Source organism: Phycodurus eques, chromosome 6 (genome assembly GCF_024500275.1).
Source record: "Phycodurus eques isolate BA_2022a chromosome 6, UOR_Pequ_1.1, whole genome shotgun sequence".
NCBI lineage: Eukaryota > Metazoa > Chordata > Actinopteri > Syngnathiformes > Syngnathidae > Phycodurus > Phycodurus eques.
Window position 1 is genome coordinate 12,600,475 of NC_084530.1, and position 18,278 is coordinate 12,618,752.

Consider the following 18,278-nt stretch of genomic DNA (forward strand, 5'->3'; position numbering starts at 1 on the left):
CAACACCCGCAATGCAAGAAAAACACTTTTAACAAAAGTTTGAAACAATACTAAAAAAAAAAAAGAAAAAAAAGTAACAATAGTGACCAGTATGGAATGCTTTGCATTGTGTTGTAAATGTAATGTTTTTTGTTTTGTTTTTTTGCATAACCACATGGCACACAATGTTATCCAGGTAGATATGTTATTTAGTCCCTATTTAGCGTTAATGCGTATAAAGTGCACTATACCGTATTAAGAGTAGTCTAATAGAGAATTAGTGTTTGTAGTGAAGTCCTCAGAAGGAAATGATCACTGTAAAATGTAAAAAAAACAACAAATTATTTTGTTTCGACAATACAGAGTAAAACGACAAATTATATTATATGCAAAGAAACAGTTTGTTTCCATCTAACTGCAGCTTGCTTGTCCAGTGTGGTATGGTTACAAAGGTTTGTTGCTTCACACATGCGTGGAAGTGTCGAGAGGTGAATGTGGCAGGAACACCCCTTCAGGAAAATTGTTGGAGAAGCTGGTGTGGTAACTGGGGCTGCTTCTACTGGGCCGCCGCTGACTTTTCAACCCGGGAGATGTGATAGCGGAGAGTTTCTGAGCCTGGCACAGTTTCTGGATCAGGAAATGCTTGTCTCGACCCTCCTGAACAACACAGTTACACACACAAAGTGTATTCCAGTGAAGCCTTTGACAGTAATTAGATGTAAAACATATTCACCGCAGACAATATTAAGTGAACCTTCACGATCCAAAGGTTGACATGAGATTCTATTCAAGAGCTGCATCAAAAACTGAATTTACAAAAATTATTTTCAGTTTAGTTCTTGTTGACTCTCCACCATGTTTTATTTTAACCATACGAGTATATGAATTGTTGTTATATTTTTCCATATTGTAAAACCACAATGCATCATATGGTTACAGTACAGCGGCTGAAATAAGTATTTAACATGTCACCATTTTTCTAATTAAATATATTTCCAAAGGTGCTATTGACATGAAGATTTCACCAGATGTTGGGAACAACCCAAGTACCGCATTTTCACGACCATAAGGCACTGAAAATTCTTACATTTTCTCCAAAATGGACGGGGTGCCTTATAATGCGGCGCGCCTTATGTGTGTACCGAGTTCCAACATCTATAAATGTTGTTGTGTGATGAGTGCTCCGCTTGGCTTTTTTTTTTTTTGTATTTTTTTTTTTTAGCATTTCCTGCCGACACGCTGCTTACACAGAGGAAAAGCGGACGTGGCTGAGGACAGGGGAAGGGTGTGTGAAGTAGGACGCCACGCCCCTAGTAGGTATATAGCGCCGGGGTGTTTTTTTTTTTTTTTTTTTTTAAATTATTTTTTTTTTACCGCTTGACTGACTGGGAGCATTTCCGGGGTGTTCATTGTGCAAAACAACATCGGTTTGGCTAAGGACCCCCGAAAATGTCACCTACGAAGAGACACGCTTACGAAGTACAGTTTAAACTGCAAGCTATCAGTTACGTGGAGGAACATGGGAATCGAGCAGCCGCGAGAGAATTCAAGATCGATGAATCCATGGTTCGCAAGTGGAAGAAGCAGGAAAACGAGCTTCGCCAAGTCAAGAAGACGAAACCGAGTTTCTGCGGAAACAAGGCGAGGTGGCCCGAGTTGGAAGACCAAGTCGAGCAATGGATTATTGAGCAAAGAACAGCCGGGAGAAGCGTCTCTACAGTCACCATTCGACTGAGTGCAATAACTCGGGACTTGCTATCATTCCGGGAGGCTTGACGAACCGCTGGACATCCAAGTAAACAGGGCGTTCAAAGTGAAGTTAGCGGCGTGGGAGCCATGGATGACAGATGGCGAACACAGGTTTACTAAGACTAGGAGGCAGAGTTACGCCACCATATGTGAATGCTTTGTGGATGCTTGGGCTAATGTGTCTGCTTGCACTGTTGTTCGAGCTTTCGCACGGCAACGAGAATGACTCGAACCTGGCGTGTTTGATTGAGAACTTCCTCAGCTGTTCATTTCGGATACAGAAGATGAGGACTTTGATTAAAAAAATAAATAACATGAGTCCATTGTTAAATACTTCAATAAAGTACAACCGAACTCAGTTTTGCTCCCGCTGCCTTTTTAAAAACAATTGTTTTAGCGTGCATGCATGCATGCTACCGTATGTTTTAAGCTAGCGTATGTTTTAACATGCCTGTGTCTAATAATACGGTGCGCCTTACGTATGTGTTAAATATAGAAATAGACCCCGTAACTGAGACTGCGCCTTTTAATACGGTGCGCCCTATGGTCGTGAAAATACGGTAATCCATACATACGAATAAAGTAGAACAAATAAGATCAGAAATTCAGTTGTGTGTAATAATGTGAAATGACACAGGGAATAAGTATTGAACACACCAACTGGTATTTATTTAATACTTTGTACAAAAGCCTCTGTTTGCAATGGTAGCTTCAAGACGCCTCCTGTATGGAGAAATTAGTCACATGCATTGCTCTGGTGTGATTTTGGCCCATTCCTCCACACAAGCAGTCTTCAAATGTTGAAGGTTCTGTGGGCTTCTTTTATGTTTCAGTTTCAGTTCTTTCCACAGATTTTCAATTGGATGCAGGTCAGGTCTGTGCCATTCTAGCAGCTTTATTTTTTTTCCTTTGAAACCAACTGAGAGTTTCCTTAGCAAGTATGTTTTGGATCATTATCCTGATGAAATGTCCAGCCTCGTTTTATTTTCATCATCCTCGTAAATGCAGCAGATTTTTGTCAAGAATGTCTCTGTACATATGCCCATTCATCCTTCCTTCAATAATGTGAAGTTTACCAGTACCATTTACTGAAAAGCAGTGTTTTTAGGTTGATGTGCAGTCCCATTTTCTCTTCCAAATGTGGTATGCATTATGACATCCAAACAGTTTAATTTTGCTCTCATCCGATCAGACTATATTCTCCCAGTATTTAACTGGCTTGTCCAAATGTTGTTCAGCAAACTTTAAACGAGCTTTGACATGCCTTTTTTTTTTTCCAGCAATGGGGTTTTGCGTGGTGAGCGTGCATACAGGCCATGGGGGCGGAGTACATTACTCACTGTTTTCCTTGGGACTACAGTACGTGCTAATTCCAGGTCTTCTTGAAGCACTCCACAGGTGGTCATTGTCTCTTAGACAACTCTTCTGATTATTCTTTGCACTAATCTATCAGGCATCTTGTGAGGAGCACGTGATCAAGGCAAATTTATGGTGGTATGATTGGCTTTCCACTTACGTATTATGACCCCAACCGTGCTCACTGGAATGTTCAGAAGCTTAGATATGCGCCTGTAACCAATGCCATCGTTATGTTTTGCAACAATTAGTTTGCAATGGTCTTGAGACAGCTCTTCGCTCTTACCCATGATGTGATGTGTCTTGACTCACACCTTGGCAATGAGACCTTTTTGTAGGCCATCAATTAGGACTGAACCGGCTGATATTCATTTGCACTGACAAGGGGCTGGATTTCTGTTTGATTATTGATAGATTTTACATGTTGTCTTGGCTTTCTTTCTTCTTTCTGCCTTTCTTCATGTGTTCAATACGTTTTCCTCTGTGTCATTTCATATTACACAAATGGGGACGTTAAATACTTATTTCAGCCGCTGTATGTGGCTCTTCTCATGAAGCCACACCATGTAGCACCTGTAAGCATTGCAACTCTACAAGATAGCTACAACACCCACAATAATAAATATAGAGTATTATTATATACATTTCTATCTGAGAATGCCGGCCTCTGTCTTTAAAACTGGCCAATGAGGATATTGAACCCAGATCAACAGCCTTTAAAAAAGATTCAGTATACCCACCATGACTAGCTGCTCCCTAAGTTGTTTAATAACCCTCTTGTGTGCTCCAGCTAGTGCGATCACATAAAACATGGCCAAACTGCAGCAGAGGAGATAAAAGAGCTGCATTAAAGTCATCATTGTTATATAAATTCTGACACTTTCTCATCATTCATTAAAAAGTTTCACATACCATGTAACAACAAAGAAGGATACAGCAAAGGCCTCAGAGGAGACAGTGAAGAGGAGAGTTTGGACTCCAGTGGGTAGCTGGGATATGGCAGCTGGCAGCACTTCCCAAGAGGTGGTGTAGTTCACAAATGGGCCGCACGCCTGGGAACAGTTTATCCTATATGTACAAACATGGTTCGATGGATGAATGTTTACAAAATGTGAGTGACAAACATGAATTTTTTGCATAATGTCAAGTTATTTCAAAATTATTTTAAAAATATTGTGTATCTATATTATTTAAAAATTATTCTGACCATACTTTTTTTTTTTTTTAACCAAGCGACCAATATTTGCAGGGCAATCAAAGCACTAATACTGCTGCAGATATGAGAGAAAATATGTAAACAGTAACATTACTTACTGTGCTACACTAACAATAACAGGTAGGCAAGCCAAACACAGACCGATCAGCAGCACACCCAGGAAGAAAAAGTTGGAACTTGAGGCTCTAAATGGTCGTGTGGCTGGACGACAATTGTTCATCAATGACACCTGACAAACACGGAAATATATTTAACACTACATGAAAACAGGATAATAAATAACTTCTGTTCTAGTTTATGTTTTTAAAAAAAAGTGTAGGAGAAATTACCTTTTTGATGTAAAAGATAAAAAAATACTTGATGGTGCAGATGGCAGGCAGCATTGGGGAGTAGAATGCGCCGATCCAGCAGATGGTCTGGCCGTAGACGATCTCGAGAACATTCTGAGGGATAGCAAACTCCTGCTGACCCCACCACTTAGCAAGGCCACAGTCGCAGTACTTTACGATAAGCCTGAGCAAAGTAAGGACAGGACATTATAAGACTTAAAAGGCAGAGTCACCGAACATATTTGTGTTATACTTAATAGAGTATAATACAAACTAAACTTGTCTGGTAAGGAAATGTCATTGATTCTGATTTGGACCTACTTTCGGGGAAACTCCACAAAGATGGTGACTGCCAAAATGATTATAAAGTCAAAGATGGTGAGTTTGTACATTTCCTGGCCAACACGTGTCTCCCAACACTGTAGGAAGACACCACATAACATTTAGGGCACTGTGACAATTGCATCCCTCTCACATTTGATACGCGCCATGGTTTCAGAATGAAGTGACGTACTGAGTAGAGCAAATGGTTATAGCCGCAGACACATGGCTCCTCTTTACATTTCGTGATCTGAGACCAGAGAGAGAAGAGCAAAACTCCAATGCTGGTCAGTCGCATGAATACACACCTGGGTATTTTAAAAAGAAAGAAAAGTAAGAAACAAAACCGCTTTTTTTCACAGACATTCAAGTATCTCACTATTTCCCACTTCGGCACAATAACAATAATAACTTAGATTCATATAGCTCCTTTGAAGTAACGCTTGGGTGATGTGGTTATGGCTCTATATGAACATTAAGTATCTGTCATAGCCACGGACATTTTTATGTAATTACATGAAGTTGCATGCACCTCATGAGAGTAAACCGGATCTCGAAAGCAGGCGAATAGTCCTCATAGTTGATAATGACTGAAAAGAGGAGAGGAGTGACGAAATTGGCCAAAGTGATAACAATTGAGGGCAGATACTCGTGGATGAGATCCACAATGAAATTCTCCTGCAAATCAGAGAAAGGGACTTAGGATGGCCTTTATACACTAACAGTTTTCATATTTATTGTGAAGAAGCCTGTGTTTACCTTGACCTCATTCATCTGTGCTTCCTGGGAGAAAATGGTGGCAATGTAAATGCTGTAGAAGCAACCGGCCAATACACCAATGACGAACAGGTTGAGGATGAGGCGTATGAGATAAATGCGGCATCTCTCTTTACGGGTACGATCTGCTATTTTCTGTTTGATCCTTTCTTCCTCCAAATCTGTCTAAAGGGAAAAAAGAGGGAGAACCGATTCAGAACAAAATTTAAAATATATATATATTTTTTTAAAGTCTAAATTACCCTAAGTTCATAAAGCAGACTGCTCCTTTTGAGCTTTGCTGCATTCCCGTTGGTGATGCAGAAGTCCCAACCAGCAAAGATCTTGTTGCAAAAACTCTGGAAGCGGTCTTCATCCTGAACCAGGTTACGTTTAAAACCAGTGGCAGACCTGGGAAAATAAGGCATCTACAGTCAGCAACACTTTTAGCAGTTCAAAATAACACTTTAAATAACTTTTGAAGCACCTTTTAACAATCCAGATGAGACTGAGGAAGAGGTATGCTACAGTGACCAACAGGTAGGCTAGAGGCAAATTATAGGTGATCCTGGGGAAGTGGATTTTGTCCACTTTGTAGTATCCATAAAATAGATAGGTCTGCTCAAGAAAGCCCTACAAAAAAGCCCACAGGTTGATTGAAGGAACCTGTAATACAGTGTTATTGTTTGGTCAAGATAAAAATACTTACGCCACCAGACAAGAGATCTGTGATGTGCTCATGAAAAATTACAAGACCTCGGCGAGCACTGCCTGTATAAAAACTGCAAATACTACCTGTTGCCAAACAAGATGAGATGTAAGTTGAACACCTCATGGCATACACGTGCAACAACACAAGCACAAAATAATTCAGTCAAAGTGATGAATTGCTCTAAACACAGACAAGCCTTCTCTCACCATCATCCTGGTTGTATGTGATGTTCCCTGAGGCGTGGGGGGCAATGATGATGGGCAACAAGACAAAGCTGAACATGAGGGTAAAGATGATCAGGTTGAGCATCACAAGGAAGCGCAGGAAAGAAAAATAGGACAGAATCCCTGTGCCAAACATTCCTAGTCAAAAGGGGAAAGACAAATAATAATAGTTGTAGACAATCATAATGTATCCCAGTGAGCATCTTTTTTGACATTGTATTGTCATTCACATTTCAAGAGGCAAATGGTTGTTATAATGTTGATATAATACATTCCAGTACATTAAATAAAAGCTTTTACAAAAAAAGTGTCAGTGTGAGCATGTTCCAACTGCTGTCGCTGCTGCAACAATAAACGAAAACTACACTGTATTTGACGGATGGACGGACAGATAATTCAAGAGATCAAATTGTAACAGCTCCCTCACCCTCTATCAGGTGGATGTCACCCCTCCAAAGTTGCAGGGCAGTCAGCCACTCGTGGACATCATCATGCAGCCTTCGGAGATACCTGTGGGTGTTTTGCCTCCACTGTCTACAGCTGCTGAGCTCTGCATCCTCTTCTCGGCGTAGTGCTCTAACACCAAACATGGTAAAAAACAGTGTCACTATGCCATCATCAATATGTGGTAACAGTGTTGAGTTAATCGTATAACTCGAGGGGTGAGGATTAACAGTTCTTACTTGTTTCTGCGTTTCTCAGCCATGGTCTTGGCTAGCTCTCTAATTGGTCTCTGCTCCACTTGGCTATTCTGTTTCTCATCATATCTATTTACATTCCATTTCCCACTGCCAGAGGAGCCAATACGAGCTCGAGAGCTGCTCCTTCGCTTGGTGCCAGTATTGGATGGCTTCCTGCGGTAGAGGAGGGACTGGTAGCTGGGAAGCTGGTCGAGCAAGGGGTTACTGGTGACTTTTCCACTTCGATCAGTGTAGAACACTGCAAAAGGTTGAAAAAATAATGAGAATGGTGAATGATATGCTGATAAATGATAGTTGATAAGATAAACTCAGCTCAACTTTATAGAGCAATTTAGAAAAAAAAACAACAGCTAAAACAAAGTGCTGTAAGCTACATAAATACAAGACGAATGGGGAAAAAAATTAAACAATAATAAAAATTCATAAATACATCAATTTTCTATACCGCTAACATAAAATAATTATTATACTGTAATGTGACAATCGGTTTAACAATGTTTGTGAAATGCTTTCATCTCCTACCAGTTGCAGATGACTGAATAGTGTATATGTAACAACATTTGGGAAGCCCTTCTATTATCACATAAAAAGACAAACTTATATTATCAAGACATGAATGGCAGGAATCTTATTGTGATCAATTTATGCACTCGAGTACACTTATGAGAGCTGAACTATACTAATTGGTCACATCAGTAGGCAAAACCAAACACGTCTGAGATTCAACACAAGCGACATGATTGCTTTACCAAGATATTTCTGATAGTATTGTTTAATTGACAAGTCGTTGCGGTGCTCCAGCATACACAGTACAGCTACGGCGAACGTATTTAAAACTCCTGAATTCAATAGTAGAAAATCAAGACAGCGTGTGACAGCCGTAGTTGGAACTACGTTGCGAATTACAACCTGCCAGATGTGATTCACTTTGCCGAAGAAGCAGACAACACTAAATTGACGAAGTCAAGACGCCGACCACCTTTTATTTTCTTCAGGAAGACCCAGGCCAACGCGAACAAAACGTTTACTGCATCTGGCATAAAACCTATGCATCTCAATCGTAAAACATGAATACGTTGGTATCTTTGTCGAGAAGAAAACCCCTTCTCAGCTCTACAAACAGGTAAATACTGTGTAGCTTTGCTGGTTAGCTGAAGAAGTTCACTGGAGTGACGACGACGACAGGTAAAGACAGACGCAAGTCACGCTTAATTGCTACTTTTACCTGAATCGACATCCATCCTGTTCTTTCCTGCTATAGTAAAACTGATGTATATTGAACAGTGTTACGTTGTAAAACTAGCGCCAAGTCAAGTGCTAGTAGTTGTCAGGGTGGAAAACATGATTTGGCAGCGACAACTTCCTGAACACTCCCATAGTGTTTGTTGAATTTTCATTTCAATTTGCAATTTCATTTCCATATACATTAATCCAGCAGATTAAGAATAAATTGTATCTATATATAGATTTATTTTTTATTTTTTGTTTTAAACGCAGTTTCGATCAGATCATCATTGGCTCTGAAACACTGCACTACAATTCCCACAATTCAGTAGCAAACGTGCACAAAAAGGCTGCATTCACTGGACACATCCATCCATCCGTTTTCTGTACCTCTTATCAACTAGGCAATAATTACCGCGAAGACAACACACATTTAGAATAGAGCCGATTGGAACTCTCAGAAAAACACGTTTTAAGTTTGTACAGCTTGCTTCCTTTCTATTAATATTACCTCTCTCGGTATGACGCGTACTACACGTAGAGCTTCATTTCCATCACAACTCTTGTTTTGGAGCTCATATAGATTGCGCAGATGCGCATAGTACGACGTGTGTGAAGTGTAACCAATACTAGAATGATTTTCACAAACTGGATTTACTTTCGACTTTGGGTGTGTGTAAATGTGTGAATTTTCCTGTTGTCAATCACAACTGACGTAGTCTACAATGTGGTGGTGCACCTCTGAATTTCCTACAAAATTGTTGGTCCCAATAAATTGCAGCAGCTGTTGCCAGTGTAAAAGACTGACCACAAACTGGATACAATACTGTTATTTACACGACAGTATATCTGTTCATTATTCTTGTGTGTATGTATGAAGAAGACTAAGACTGTGAGAGCTAGAGGCGTGTGTATCCAAATACACCTGGACACCTACCTGTAGGTCCTATTAAGAATGTTTCATAAATCATCCCTTTGGAATTCATTCACAATAGACATTGTCCACTTGAGACCCACCTGGTCCGTTCATAGGCAGGCAGTGGACTTTCGCCTTTGCGACTTCGGCAGTCAGCACACACTTCCTGGTTACTCACTGTTTTGCGATGGTTGTGATTGGACATGCAGGTCTCTCTAGTCTTTTAGTCTGATCAGCATGGATTCCTAGGTGTTTTGTTTTGTTTTCTTTTAAATCAGGCTTCACTTCTAGTGGATTTGTTTCCATTTACACACAATCTTCAGGTAAGCTGTTTAAAAAAAAAAATAATAATAATAATAATACTTAGCTCTGCAATGTATGTATTTCTTTGACAAATTATATATTATTTTTCTGGCTACTGTTTTATACGTACTATTTTTGATGTTTTAATTTTGGGGACAGCTGTCATACCTGTGCCATGTGAATTACTACAAGTACTTGTACTTCAGCCCTATACGCATGCTGGAAAAATCTAACGGCACTCGTCTCAGTTTACTTTGTATGAACGCTGGGCCTGTTCAATTGAACACAAGCATGATATACCCACAAAAAGTCATGACATAATCTGTTGTGTTAATGGTAACAGGTGCATACAGGTTGATTGTATTTTCATCCATCTAATGGAAGCGTTTGTATTGCGCTTCCTTTCACTATATGTCGCTGGCATTGTCATAGAATAGATTGTCAAAGATAAATTGTAATTAATAATATCTTTCAGACAAATGAAGAGAAATTAGTACTGTAGATTATGTCCCACGACACCCCTGATGATCTCTCACGGCAAACAAGGGTGGCGCCTATTTTATGAATTAATGATGAGCGTATGGGGAAGGCGCAGGCAGATTAAATGACAATGCTTCTCTCTCAAAATGTGACTGTCACTTCAAACTTACAACTTAGCCTCATATTGGCTTAGCCTCATAAGGAGCAACGCGAGATACAATATTTTAATCGTATAGTGTATGTTTGGTTTACTTGTGTATTTTTTTATAGGACTGAAACAGGACTTAACACATATTATATTAGTGTGTTAAAGGAGCAACTATTCAGAGACTCATGTCAAGTTACAGCAACGGAGGACTTCTCAACCCTGCCTACCATGAGAGCGAGACTCTGGAAATTGATAGGTGTGTGGTAATTTAAAATGTATATCACTCCAATCCATCATTTATGCCACCATTCACTCCTTTACTTTGGGTCGACATTTATTTGTGATGTGATGAGGTAATATTTACGCATGGGTATATACGGTAACTGGGTGTGGTTAAGAGTTCTTTCAGAGGAGGATGGTATTTACTTTGGCTCAATAAAATACCTTTCTTTGGGGATGTTAAACTCTCGAGACTCCGGAAAAGTGTCAAATTGTAATATACAGTATATTTCTCTGCAAGTAGATTACTATGCCATTACTGAATCTTTCAACCTGATGACAATTATATCGACAGTACGTGAGCGGATTCAAGATAATAATCACATCATGAACTTTAAATGTAATTGTCACACTTGAACTGTTTGCCTGGTTCTTATGAATTGTATAGCACAACCTGTTGAACATAATGTAAACATTTCATATTTCCAATCGTTTGTTCTGTGTCATATTTAGGCCTTCCAGGAAACAACAGCACACTAACCCCTATGTCCAAGAAGAACAAGACTGGTGGAAGGACAGGGAAGAAACATATGACACCGAGATAGGTCAAAGCAATGGTAATGATGCTGTACTGAGAGTACCCTGGGGGGGCTGTCAGGAGGAGGGCTGGAGGGGAAGAGAAAGTATTCCTATGAGACTTCAGTCAAGACACCCAGAAAGTTCTGTATTCCAGCATGACTTCAGTGAGTGGGGCCAGATCGAGTGCTAAAAACACATTATATTCAATGGTGTAAACATATTTAATGTTTTACCAACTCACTCATTGCAATACAGATCACAGTCCATTCCAAATCAACCGTGACTCGCCTTATGATCAATTCCCACCGATCCGACTTCCTTCTGCATCAGCAGGTAATAGTTAAACCATTTTTTCTAATGGTATAATAAGTGTGGTAACTATCTCTATCTACAACCCTAATTCCAATGAAGTTGGGACATTGTGTTAAATAAAAAGAGAATACAATGATTTGCAAATCATGTTCAACCTATATTTAATTGAATACGCAACAAAGACAAGCTATTTAATGTTCAAGTGTAGAACGTGTTGCAGCCATAAAATTCTAAGTTAATGATTATTTGCTAAAACAATAAAGTTGATCAGTTTGAACATTAAATATCTTGACTTTATAGTGTATTAAATTAAATATAGGTTGACCATTATTTGCAAATCATTGTATTCTCTTTTTATTTATGTTTAACACAATGTCCTAACTTCATTGGAATTGGGGTTGTACATGATCTCTCTCTAAATAAACTCGAACGCACGCGATCACAAACACACGCACGGATAAAAGAGTAGACAACTCTGTGAATTATTACAAAAATGAGGAGTAGATTTTCTATTGAGTTTATTCTCCATCATCTGTCATTCACACCTCCCTTTATTCCAAACTCTCCCTGTTGCTATACATTTCTTGTGCCATGCACAAATTGACGGATGTGATGGTAGAAGGTGGAGTTGCCAGGGCCAGGATTTATATCAGGTTTGGACACCATGTGTCAGATGTAGCAAAGCAGCCCTGGAACATGATGGAGCATCCTCAGTATTTCACAGTAGTTACAGTGTAGCATTGTTGTAACATTAAATTCCATATATTCAGGAGAATATTTTTTTTCTCTACAAGCATCCCACAACTTATTTTGCCTCCATTGGTCTTTCAGGCACCATGTCTATGAGATGCAGGGGAGCTGGATTAAGGATGAACGTGTTTCCTAGTGATGATCCTCGTTATCTAGCATTCACAGAGGAGGCCATCAAGAATGAGGTGGAAAATGGTAAGACTCAGAGACATTTAGATGTTTTAATTAATAGTTCAGATTTGTGCAGAGTTGTCAGTGACACTTGATACTATTCTTTCAGAATGGTCACTTCAAGATAAACAAAAACAGTACTTGTCCTTTCCTGTGTAACAGAGGAGCAGATGCTGGTCAAAGAACTTGTTGAATTGTCAACACGAGACCAAATCAAGGCCATACGGGACCTTCCGATGAGTTTTGAAGAGAAAAAACATATAAGGTGACAAAAAGAATTTTTTTTTCCCATGTACACTACATTGTAGTTCACTGGTGGGCAGCTCACTGTGAAAAGAGTTGGCTTATACTGTATGTGTCCCTTCTCCTACTGGCACTGCTGAGGTGCCAGAGAGCATGGCACTCGATCCCCATTTTCCCAAAGTGCTCATTGGTATGCACCTCCCTTTACTCATCCCTCCGATAATGCATTCCCAATTGCCCATAAGATTATGTGTATACTGTATTTTTTTTATAGTTTTTGTACCAGTGGACAACCATAATTGGTGGTGGCATTGCTCAGGTGGTCGTCTCCCAACTCTAAGGTTGTTGGTTCAATGCTCAGTCCCTGTGACCATGTCAAAGTGTCGTTCAGCAAAATACTTAACCCCCTGTGGCTCCTGATGCTGCGTCATCAATAAGTGAATGAGGAGACAGTCTTAAAGGGCTTTGAGTACCTTGAAGGTAGAGATGTGCTATACAAGTGAAACCCCAAGACCAAACGTTAGCTATATTTCAAGACCTTGACACATGCTGGGTTTTATATAGTACAGTAGGTAATGTTTGCACTTTGGAAATGATGCTCAATGGAGTCAATCTACTGCAGAGGCAAGCAGTTGGTGTGAAACCTTGAATTTGGACCTTTTTCACATTAAGGGCTCTATTTTCGTAGACTGCGTAATGTGTGCCAGAGTAATGGTGCAGCTTATCTTGAGTTTCGTGCAAGCGCAAGGCTCGCTGGCGTGTTGACCATTGGAGGGGGTATACAGTTCAGTAGCTCAGTGATGTCTGCGGACATATTTAAGTCGTCAGGGTTTTTTCACCAGCTCATTCTGTATTTAATAAGGGTAAACCTTTAACGGTCAATGCTCCAGTCACGCACGGATCGCTGAGTCCTCTTGTGCGCATAGAGATGTCTCCAGGCAAGACTATTTGCGCCACTTTTAAAGGGGATGAAAAAAGCAGCTTCTATTGGACAGGATTGAAGTCGGCTTTGGTGATGCCCACACCAGTGCAGACATCCCATTTTAAATGTGCTAGGGGTACGTTGCTCCACGAAATTACCAAAACCGCGCAGTTACGCCAAGCGCAGAGCTTGATTTGCGCTGCTCATGCAAATAGAGCCCTGAGTATTAAGTATTTTTTTTGCACTTCATCTTCAAATTAGACTTTACCTTGTAAGAATATATATATATATATATATATATATATATATATATATATATATATATATATATATATATATATATATATATACACTGTCATGTCTGTGTACACTGTCATAAAATATTTTGTTTACCAATGCAAATTGACAGTCACACCAAATAATGTTTTGATTGATGTTCACAGGAGTGAAGTACTAGCATTTGAGTCTGGGTCTCGGCGGTTCACATGCTTTGCAGACTGGTCAGAGAGAGCGTCACTAGTGAGTTTCTGAAAGACCGTAATACTGTATCAAACCCATGTCATCTTGAAGCATGCCTTTTGATTTTGTGCAGTGCCTTGCATTTCATAATCTGTGTTCTTGCAGTTTCTTCGCAGGTGCGGCTATAGTATCCGGTCAGCTAGACAGACCTCGGAACTGTGGCAAGGCATCATGAAAGAGATAGGTGGCAAGTTCGGCACCAGCGTGCTCACCTATTTTCGATTTCTCAAGTGGTTGCTCATGTTCAACATATTCTCCTTCCTGGTTAACTTTGGCTTCATCACCATCCCACTACTGGTTTTTGATATTTCCCCCAACTTACCTCCAAATGTCGGCTTCAGGGGACTGGAGATACTAACTGGAGCTGTAAGTGTCGTCTCATATTCAGTCAGAGCATCATCATGATTGTCACACAATCTGAGATACTATTTTCTACATTATTTCAAATTAACTTCATTTGTGTATTGTTCATTGACATCGAAAGTGTTTTTCCACCGGATCAAAATGTAATTAATGTTGAAATAACAATTTGCATTGCGATCAGGAGAGAGCAGTAAATGTGTTACAACTTCACCAGGGTTACTTCAACTACACTGTTATGTACTACGGTGGTTACAGCAATGAAACCCTTGTGGATCTGGTGGAATACAACATGCAGCTAGCCTACTTTTTCACGATTGCCGTTTATATGACGTTGTGCGGCATTGCACTAATCGCAAGGTTAGTCTAGTTTGCGTAATTCATTTATTGTATACATTTGAGAGTTTACGGCACATACCCCGATAAAAAAAAATCTTTTGTACCCCTACAGCATGGCAAACTCCTTCAAGACAAACTATGTGCTTGTGGATCAAATTTCAAACAGTGCATGGCAGCTTTTGTGCAGCTGGGATTTTAGCATCATCAACGAGAGAGCAGTGAGACAGCGCAAGAACAACCTCAGAGTACAACTAAAGGTGCATGCTGTCTTACAAACCCTCTCAATATGAGAATATACTGTATCGTGTTTCTTTTGTCCAAACACTATTGAGCAAAGAATATATTGACTTTGTATACTTACTCTGAAGTTACTAAAAGCTACAGGATGTCACTACTGAACCAACTTGGATTTATTTAACAAGGGATTTGGCTGGGAAATGTAATGGCACTCAAGTCCCACATTCATGAGGAATGATTGTTTTCGTCCGCTGAGTGATAGCCATTTGATTTATTTAAAATTCATTATCCTCATTGCATCCCCCATTCTCCCGCCAGCTCAGTATTTTTATAGTAAAGTGTATAAATGACAGAAAGACACTGCAATGTACTTTCATCTTTCAGATTCTACGTCTCACTATCTTTTGGGACCATGTTAACCTCTTATCCTTCCAGGAGTCGATGTCAGAGAAGGCCCAAAGAGATCTGCTCACCCTTAGTGAAAAGCTCAAGCACATTGGGCTTCATCTAGGCTCGTGGATTCTCTCCACCAGTCTGGCTGTTGGCTGTGCCGCCAGCATCTATTTTCTCTGCCAGTACGAACAGCAGGTACTCAAGTCAAACGATAGCACGACTAATGCTAGAATAGCACTCATTGAAGTGGGGTTCATGGGTACTGGAAGATGTTCGGTACAATCTTGTATTCCTGGGATTGGTTCCATTGTGACTTAAATGGCAAAAACAGAAAAGGAATCATTCTAACAAAAGTAAAACTAAAAAAAATAAACACGGAAGGTTGTTTGTGTTTGTTTGTGTGTCCATTTATTCATTAGGACGCTTGCATACTGGTTCTTGGAGAATGATGTAAGATATTCAGAATAGTTATGTGATGGCAGCATAATACATTGTGGGACAGAAGGAACAGTTCGCTCATGATTGAAAGGATGACTAGAGAATGACACAATTACCACACAGTTTCTTCCATTTGGCTATGCAGTTTTCACATAATCCTGCTAACTAAAAAGCAACCAACAAACGTCGATCAACACAATGCCTCTCACCAACTTCTGTGCTTGACATAGTAATGGGATGTAAAGCACCAGGTTTTCTTTAAAATTACTTTTCAGTATTTTGTTAAGGGTTATAAGCTTTATCTGCACAGTAAAAAATATTACGTTTCCACCGACTGCACATCCACTTTTAATTAGCAGTTGTATTCTTGTACATCACAGTAAAATCCTGTCATCATGCCCCACACAATAAAGAGGAGTGACTCATAACGCAAAGGATTTCTTCTAATTACATATTGTATACTTTATTGTTAGTCAACAACCGCTATATCTTTATGTGCTCTCCATCTTTGCAGAACACAACAAATGCTTCAAACTGGTCACTACTTCAGGAGGCAGAGACTCTCCTGGTCCCCTTTGTGGTCTCCTTGATGAACCTGGTGGTCCCACTCTTCTATTCTCTCTTCAATAAATTTGAACAATATTCCAGTCAACGCAGGCAGATCTACGCTCTGTTGCTCAGGTCTGATAGCAGGCTTCCTGTTTCTTATCAACATTATATATATACCATCCATTTTATACCACTTATCTCATTGACGGGGGCAGTTGAGCTGGAGCCTAACCCAGCCGACTTTGGCCGAGAGAAGGGCTACACTCTAAACTGACAACCAATCAATCATTCACGTTCACACTTATGGACAATTTAGAGCACAGGTGTTAAACGCAAGGCCCGGGGGTCAGATGCGGCCTGCCACATCATTTTATGTGGCCAGTGTAAGTAAATCGCGTGCATCTACTTCATGTTGGTTGCAAATTGCAAATTGTCTTCACTTGTAATAATGTTGAGAAATGGCAAGCCTTTTTTGTTACCAAACTACTTTTTAAAATAATTTGAACAATCGTTTAACAAACCTTCAACTTGACTTCGTATTTCAAAATAATTTATCCATCTTTTTTTTTATGTATACTGTATGTAATAATATGATGAGGTGATTAAACATTTATATTATTTCAAAGTCATAATGGCCCTCTAAGGGAAACCATAACTACAGTTACAAAAATGAGTTGGACACCCTTGATTACGAGTCTTCATATAACCTTGCATGTATGTTTTGGGAATGTGGGAAGAAACCAGAGCACCAGAAGAAAACTCCTGCACGAGTAAAGAAAACATGCAAACCCCTAAGATTCAAACCCAGAACCTTTGACTGTATGGCACATGTGCTAGCAAGTATCCACATGACCTTCCAGGTCGTCAACATAAAATACTCTACTGTATATACGTGGAATATTATCGTACATAGATCTACGATCAATAAATGATATGTAATTTATCCTTATACAGTAGATGGCTCTGACTCTTCTGATTCCGATTTATATATACATATTATATAACGTAACTGTATTACTTCTATTGAAATGATTGTTTTTCCTACCTCCAGGAATGTTTTACTCAAGATATTGATTCTGGGTGTTTTATGCTACTACTGGATGAATGTTGTGGCTCAGAAGTTTTCGGTATGTTGAGCAAAAATCATTTAGAGCATTACTCTAATCAGTTGCGCATAGTCTTCCTTTACCTTTGTGATGTTTTTCCCACAGTGTTGGGAGTCCATGGTCGGACAGGCACTGTACCGCTTGGTCATCTTTGACTTTTTGTTTCTCATGTTGGGTTCCTTCTTTGGAGAGTTCCTCAGCAAGTGAGTTACATGTGTGGTTTCGGAAATGTTCAGATGGGATTTAAAATTATTTCTGTGATCTGTTGCAGTTTGATTGGAACAAAATTCCTACCACGTCTTGGGGTTCCAGAGTTTGACGTCGCCAGAAATGTCCTTGAGCTCATCTATGCACAGACTATAGTCTGGTAAAACAGTTTACTGCTGTTAATTCATATTCAATTCAATTCATGATGAAAGGCCCCAGACGGGCTGACACAGACCCTAGCACACACGTTTAAAACAAAAAATGACAAAGGGGCATCAAGGGCAAACTGGCAGGTGCCTGGGTACCTAAAGCTCCCCCCTCTCCATGCCCCTGATTTAGACCTATCAAGGTCTTATAATAAGTTCCATCCATTCATCCATTTTCTACCGCTTATCCGAGGTCGGGTCGCGGGGGCAGTAGCTTTAGCAGGGACGCCCAGACTTTCCTCTCCCCAGCCACTTCATCCAGCTCTTCCGGGGGGGGAGGGGGGGGGTTCCCAGGCCTTCCCAAGCCAGCCGAA

At 39.9% G+C, this 18,278-nt stretch overlaps 2 protein-coding genes across 5 annotated transcripts in view; one reads left to right on the forward strand and one right to left on the reverse strand.

The window, feature by feature from the left end:
* Positions 1-9,651, reverse strand: LOC133403572 (transmembrane channel-like protein 7). 3 transcript variants are annotated; one of them, XM_061678542.1, is made up of 16 exons: positions 9,585-9,651; positions 7,326-7,581; positions 7,070-7,218; positions 6,625-6,780; positions 6,416-6,501; positions 6,194-6,339; positions 5,970-6,117; positions 5,710-5,892; positions 5,483-5,628; positions 5,144-5,258; positions 4,951-5,048; positions 4,630-4,813; positions 4,399-4,529; positions 3,997-4,152; positions 3,825-3,903; positions 1-636 (listed from the first exon to the last, which is right to left on the reverse strand). In XM_061678542.1, the coding sequence occupies exons 1-16, from the start codon at positions 9,595-9,597 to the stop codon at positions 442-444; spliced, it is 2,241 nt and encodes a 746-aa protein (XP_061534526.1). In that variant the 5' UTR covers positions 9,598-9,651; the 3' UTR covers positions 1-441. The 3 variants fall into 3 exon arrangements, with proteins under 3 accessions (XP_061534526.1, XP_061534524.1, XP_061534525.1); XM_061678540.1 differs by having other exon boundaries at positions 9,505-9,595; XM_061678541.1 differs by lacking the exon at positions 9,585-9,651 and adding an exon at positions 8,569-8,701 and having other exon boundaries at positions 2-636.
* Positions 8,477-18,278, forward strand: part of tmc5 (transmembrane channel like 5) — a 13,107-nt gene continuing 3,305 nt past the window's right edge. Inside the window, exons 1-15 of one of the 2 annotated variants that reach the window (XM_061678539.1) lie at positions 8,477-8,528; positions 10,570-10,670; positions 11,147-11,376; positions 11,468-11,545; positions 12,356-12,469; positions 12,608-12,710; positions 14,054-14,129; positions 14,235-14,495; positions 14,707-14,849; positions 14,941-15,085; positions 15,501-15,653; positions 16,411-16,577; positions 17,497-17,572; positions 17,657-17,754; positions 17,823-17,918. In XM_061678539.1, coding sequence (XP_061534523.1) covers positions 10,600-10,670; positions 11,147-11,376; positions 11,468-11,545; positions 12,356-12,469; positions 12,608-12,710; positions 14,054-14,129; positions 14,235-14,495; positions 14,707-14,849; positions 14,941-15,085; positions 15,501-15,653; positions 16,411-16,577; positions 17,497-17,572; positions 17,657-17,754; positions 17,823-17,918 — 1,811 coding nt within the window. In that variant the 5' untranslated portion in view covers positions 8,477-8,528; positions 10,570-10,599. Of the gene's footprint in view, positions 8,529-9,742; positions 9,807-10,569; positions 10,671-11,146; positions 11,377-11,467; positions 11,546-12,355; positions 12,470-12,607; positions 12,711-14,053; positions 14,130-14,234; positions 14,496-14,706; positions 14,850-14,940; positions 15,086-15,500; positions 15,654-16,410; positions 16,578-17,496; positions 17,573-17,656; positions 17,755-17,822; positions 17,919-18,278 lie in introns of those variants that run through there. The other variant, XM_061678538.1, reaches the window with a different exon arrangement.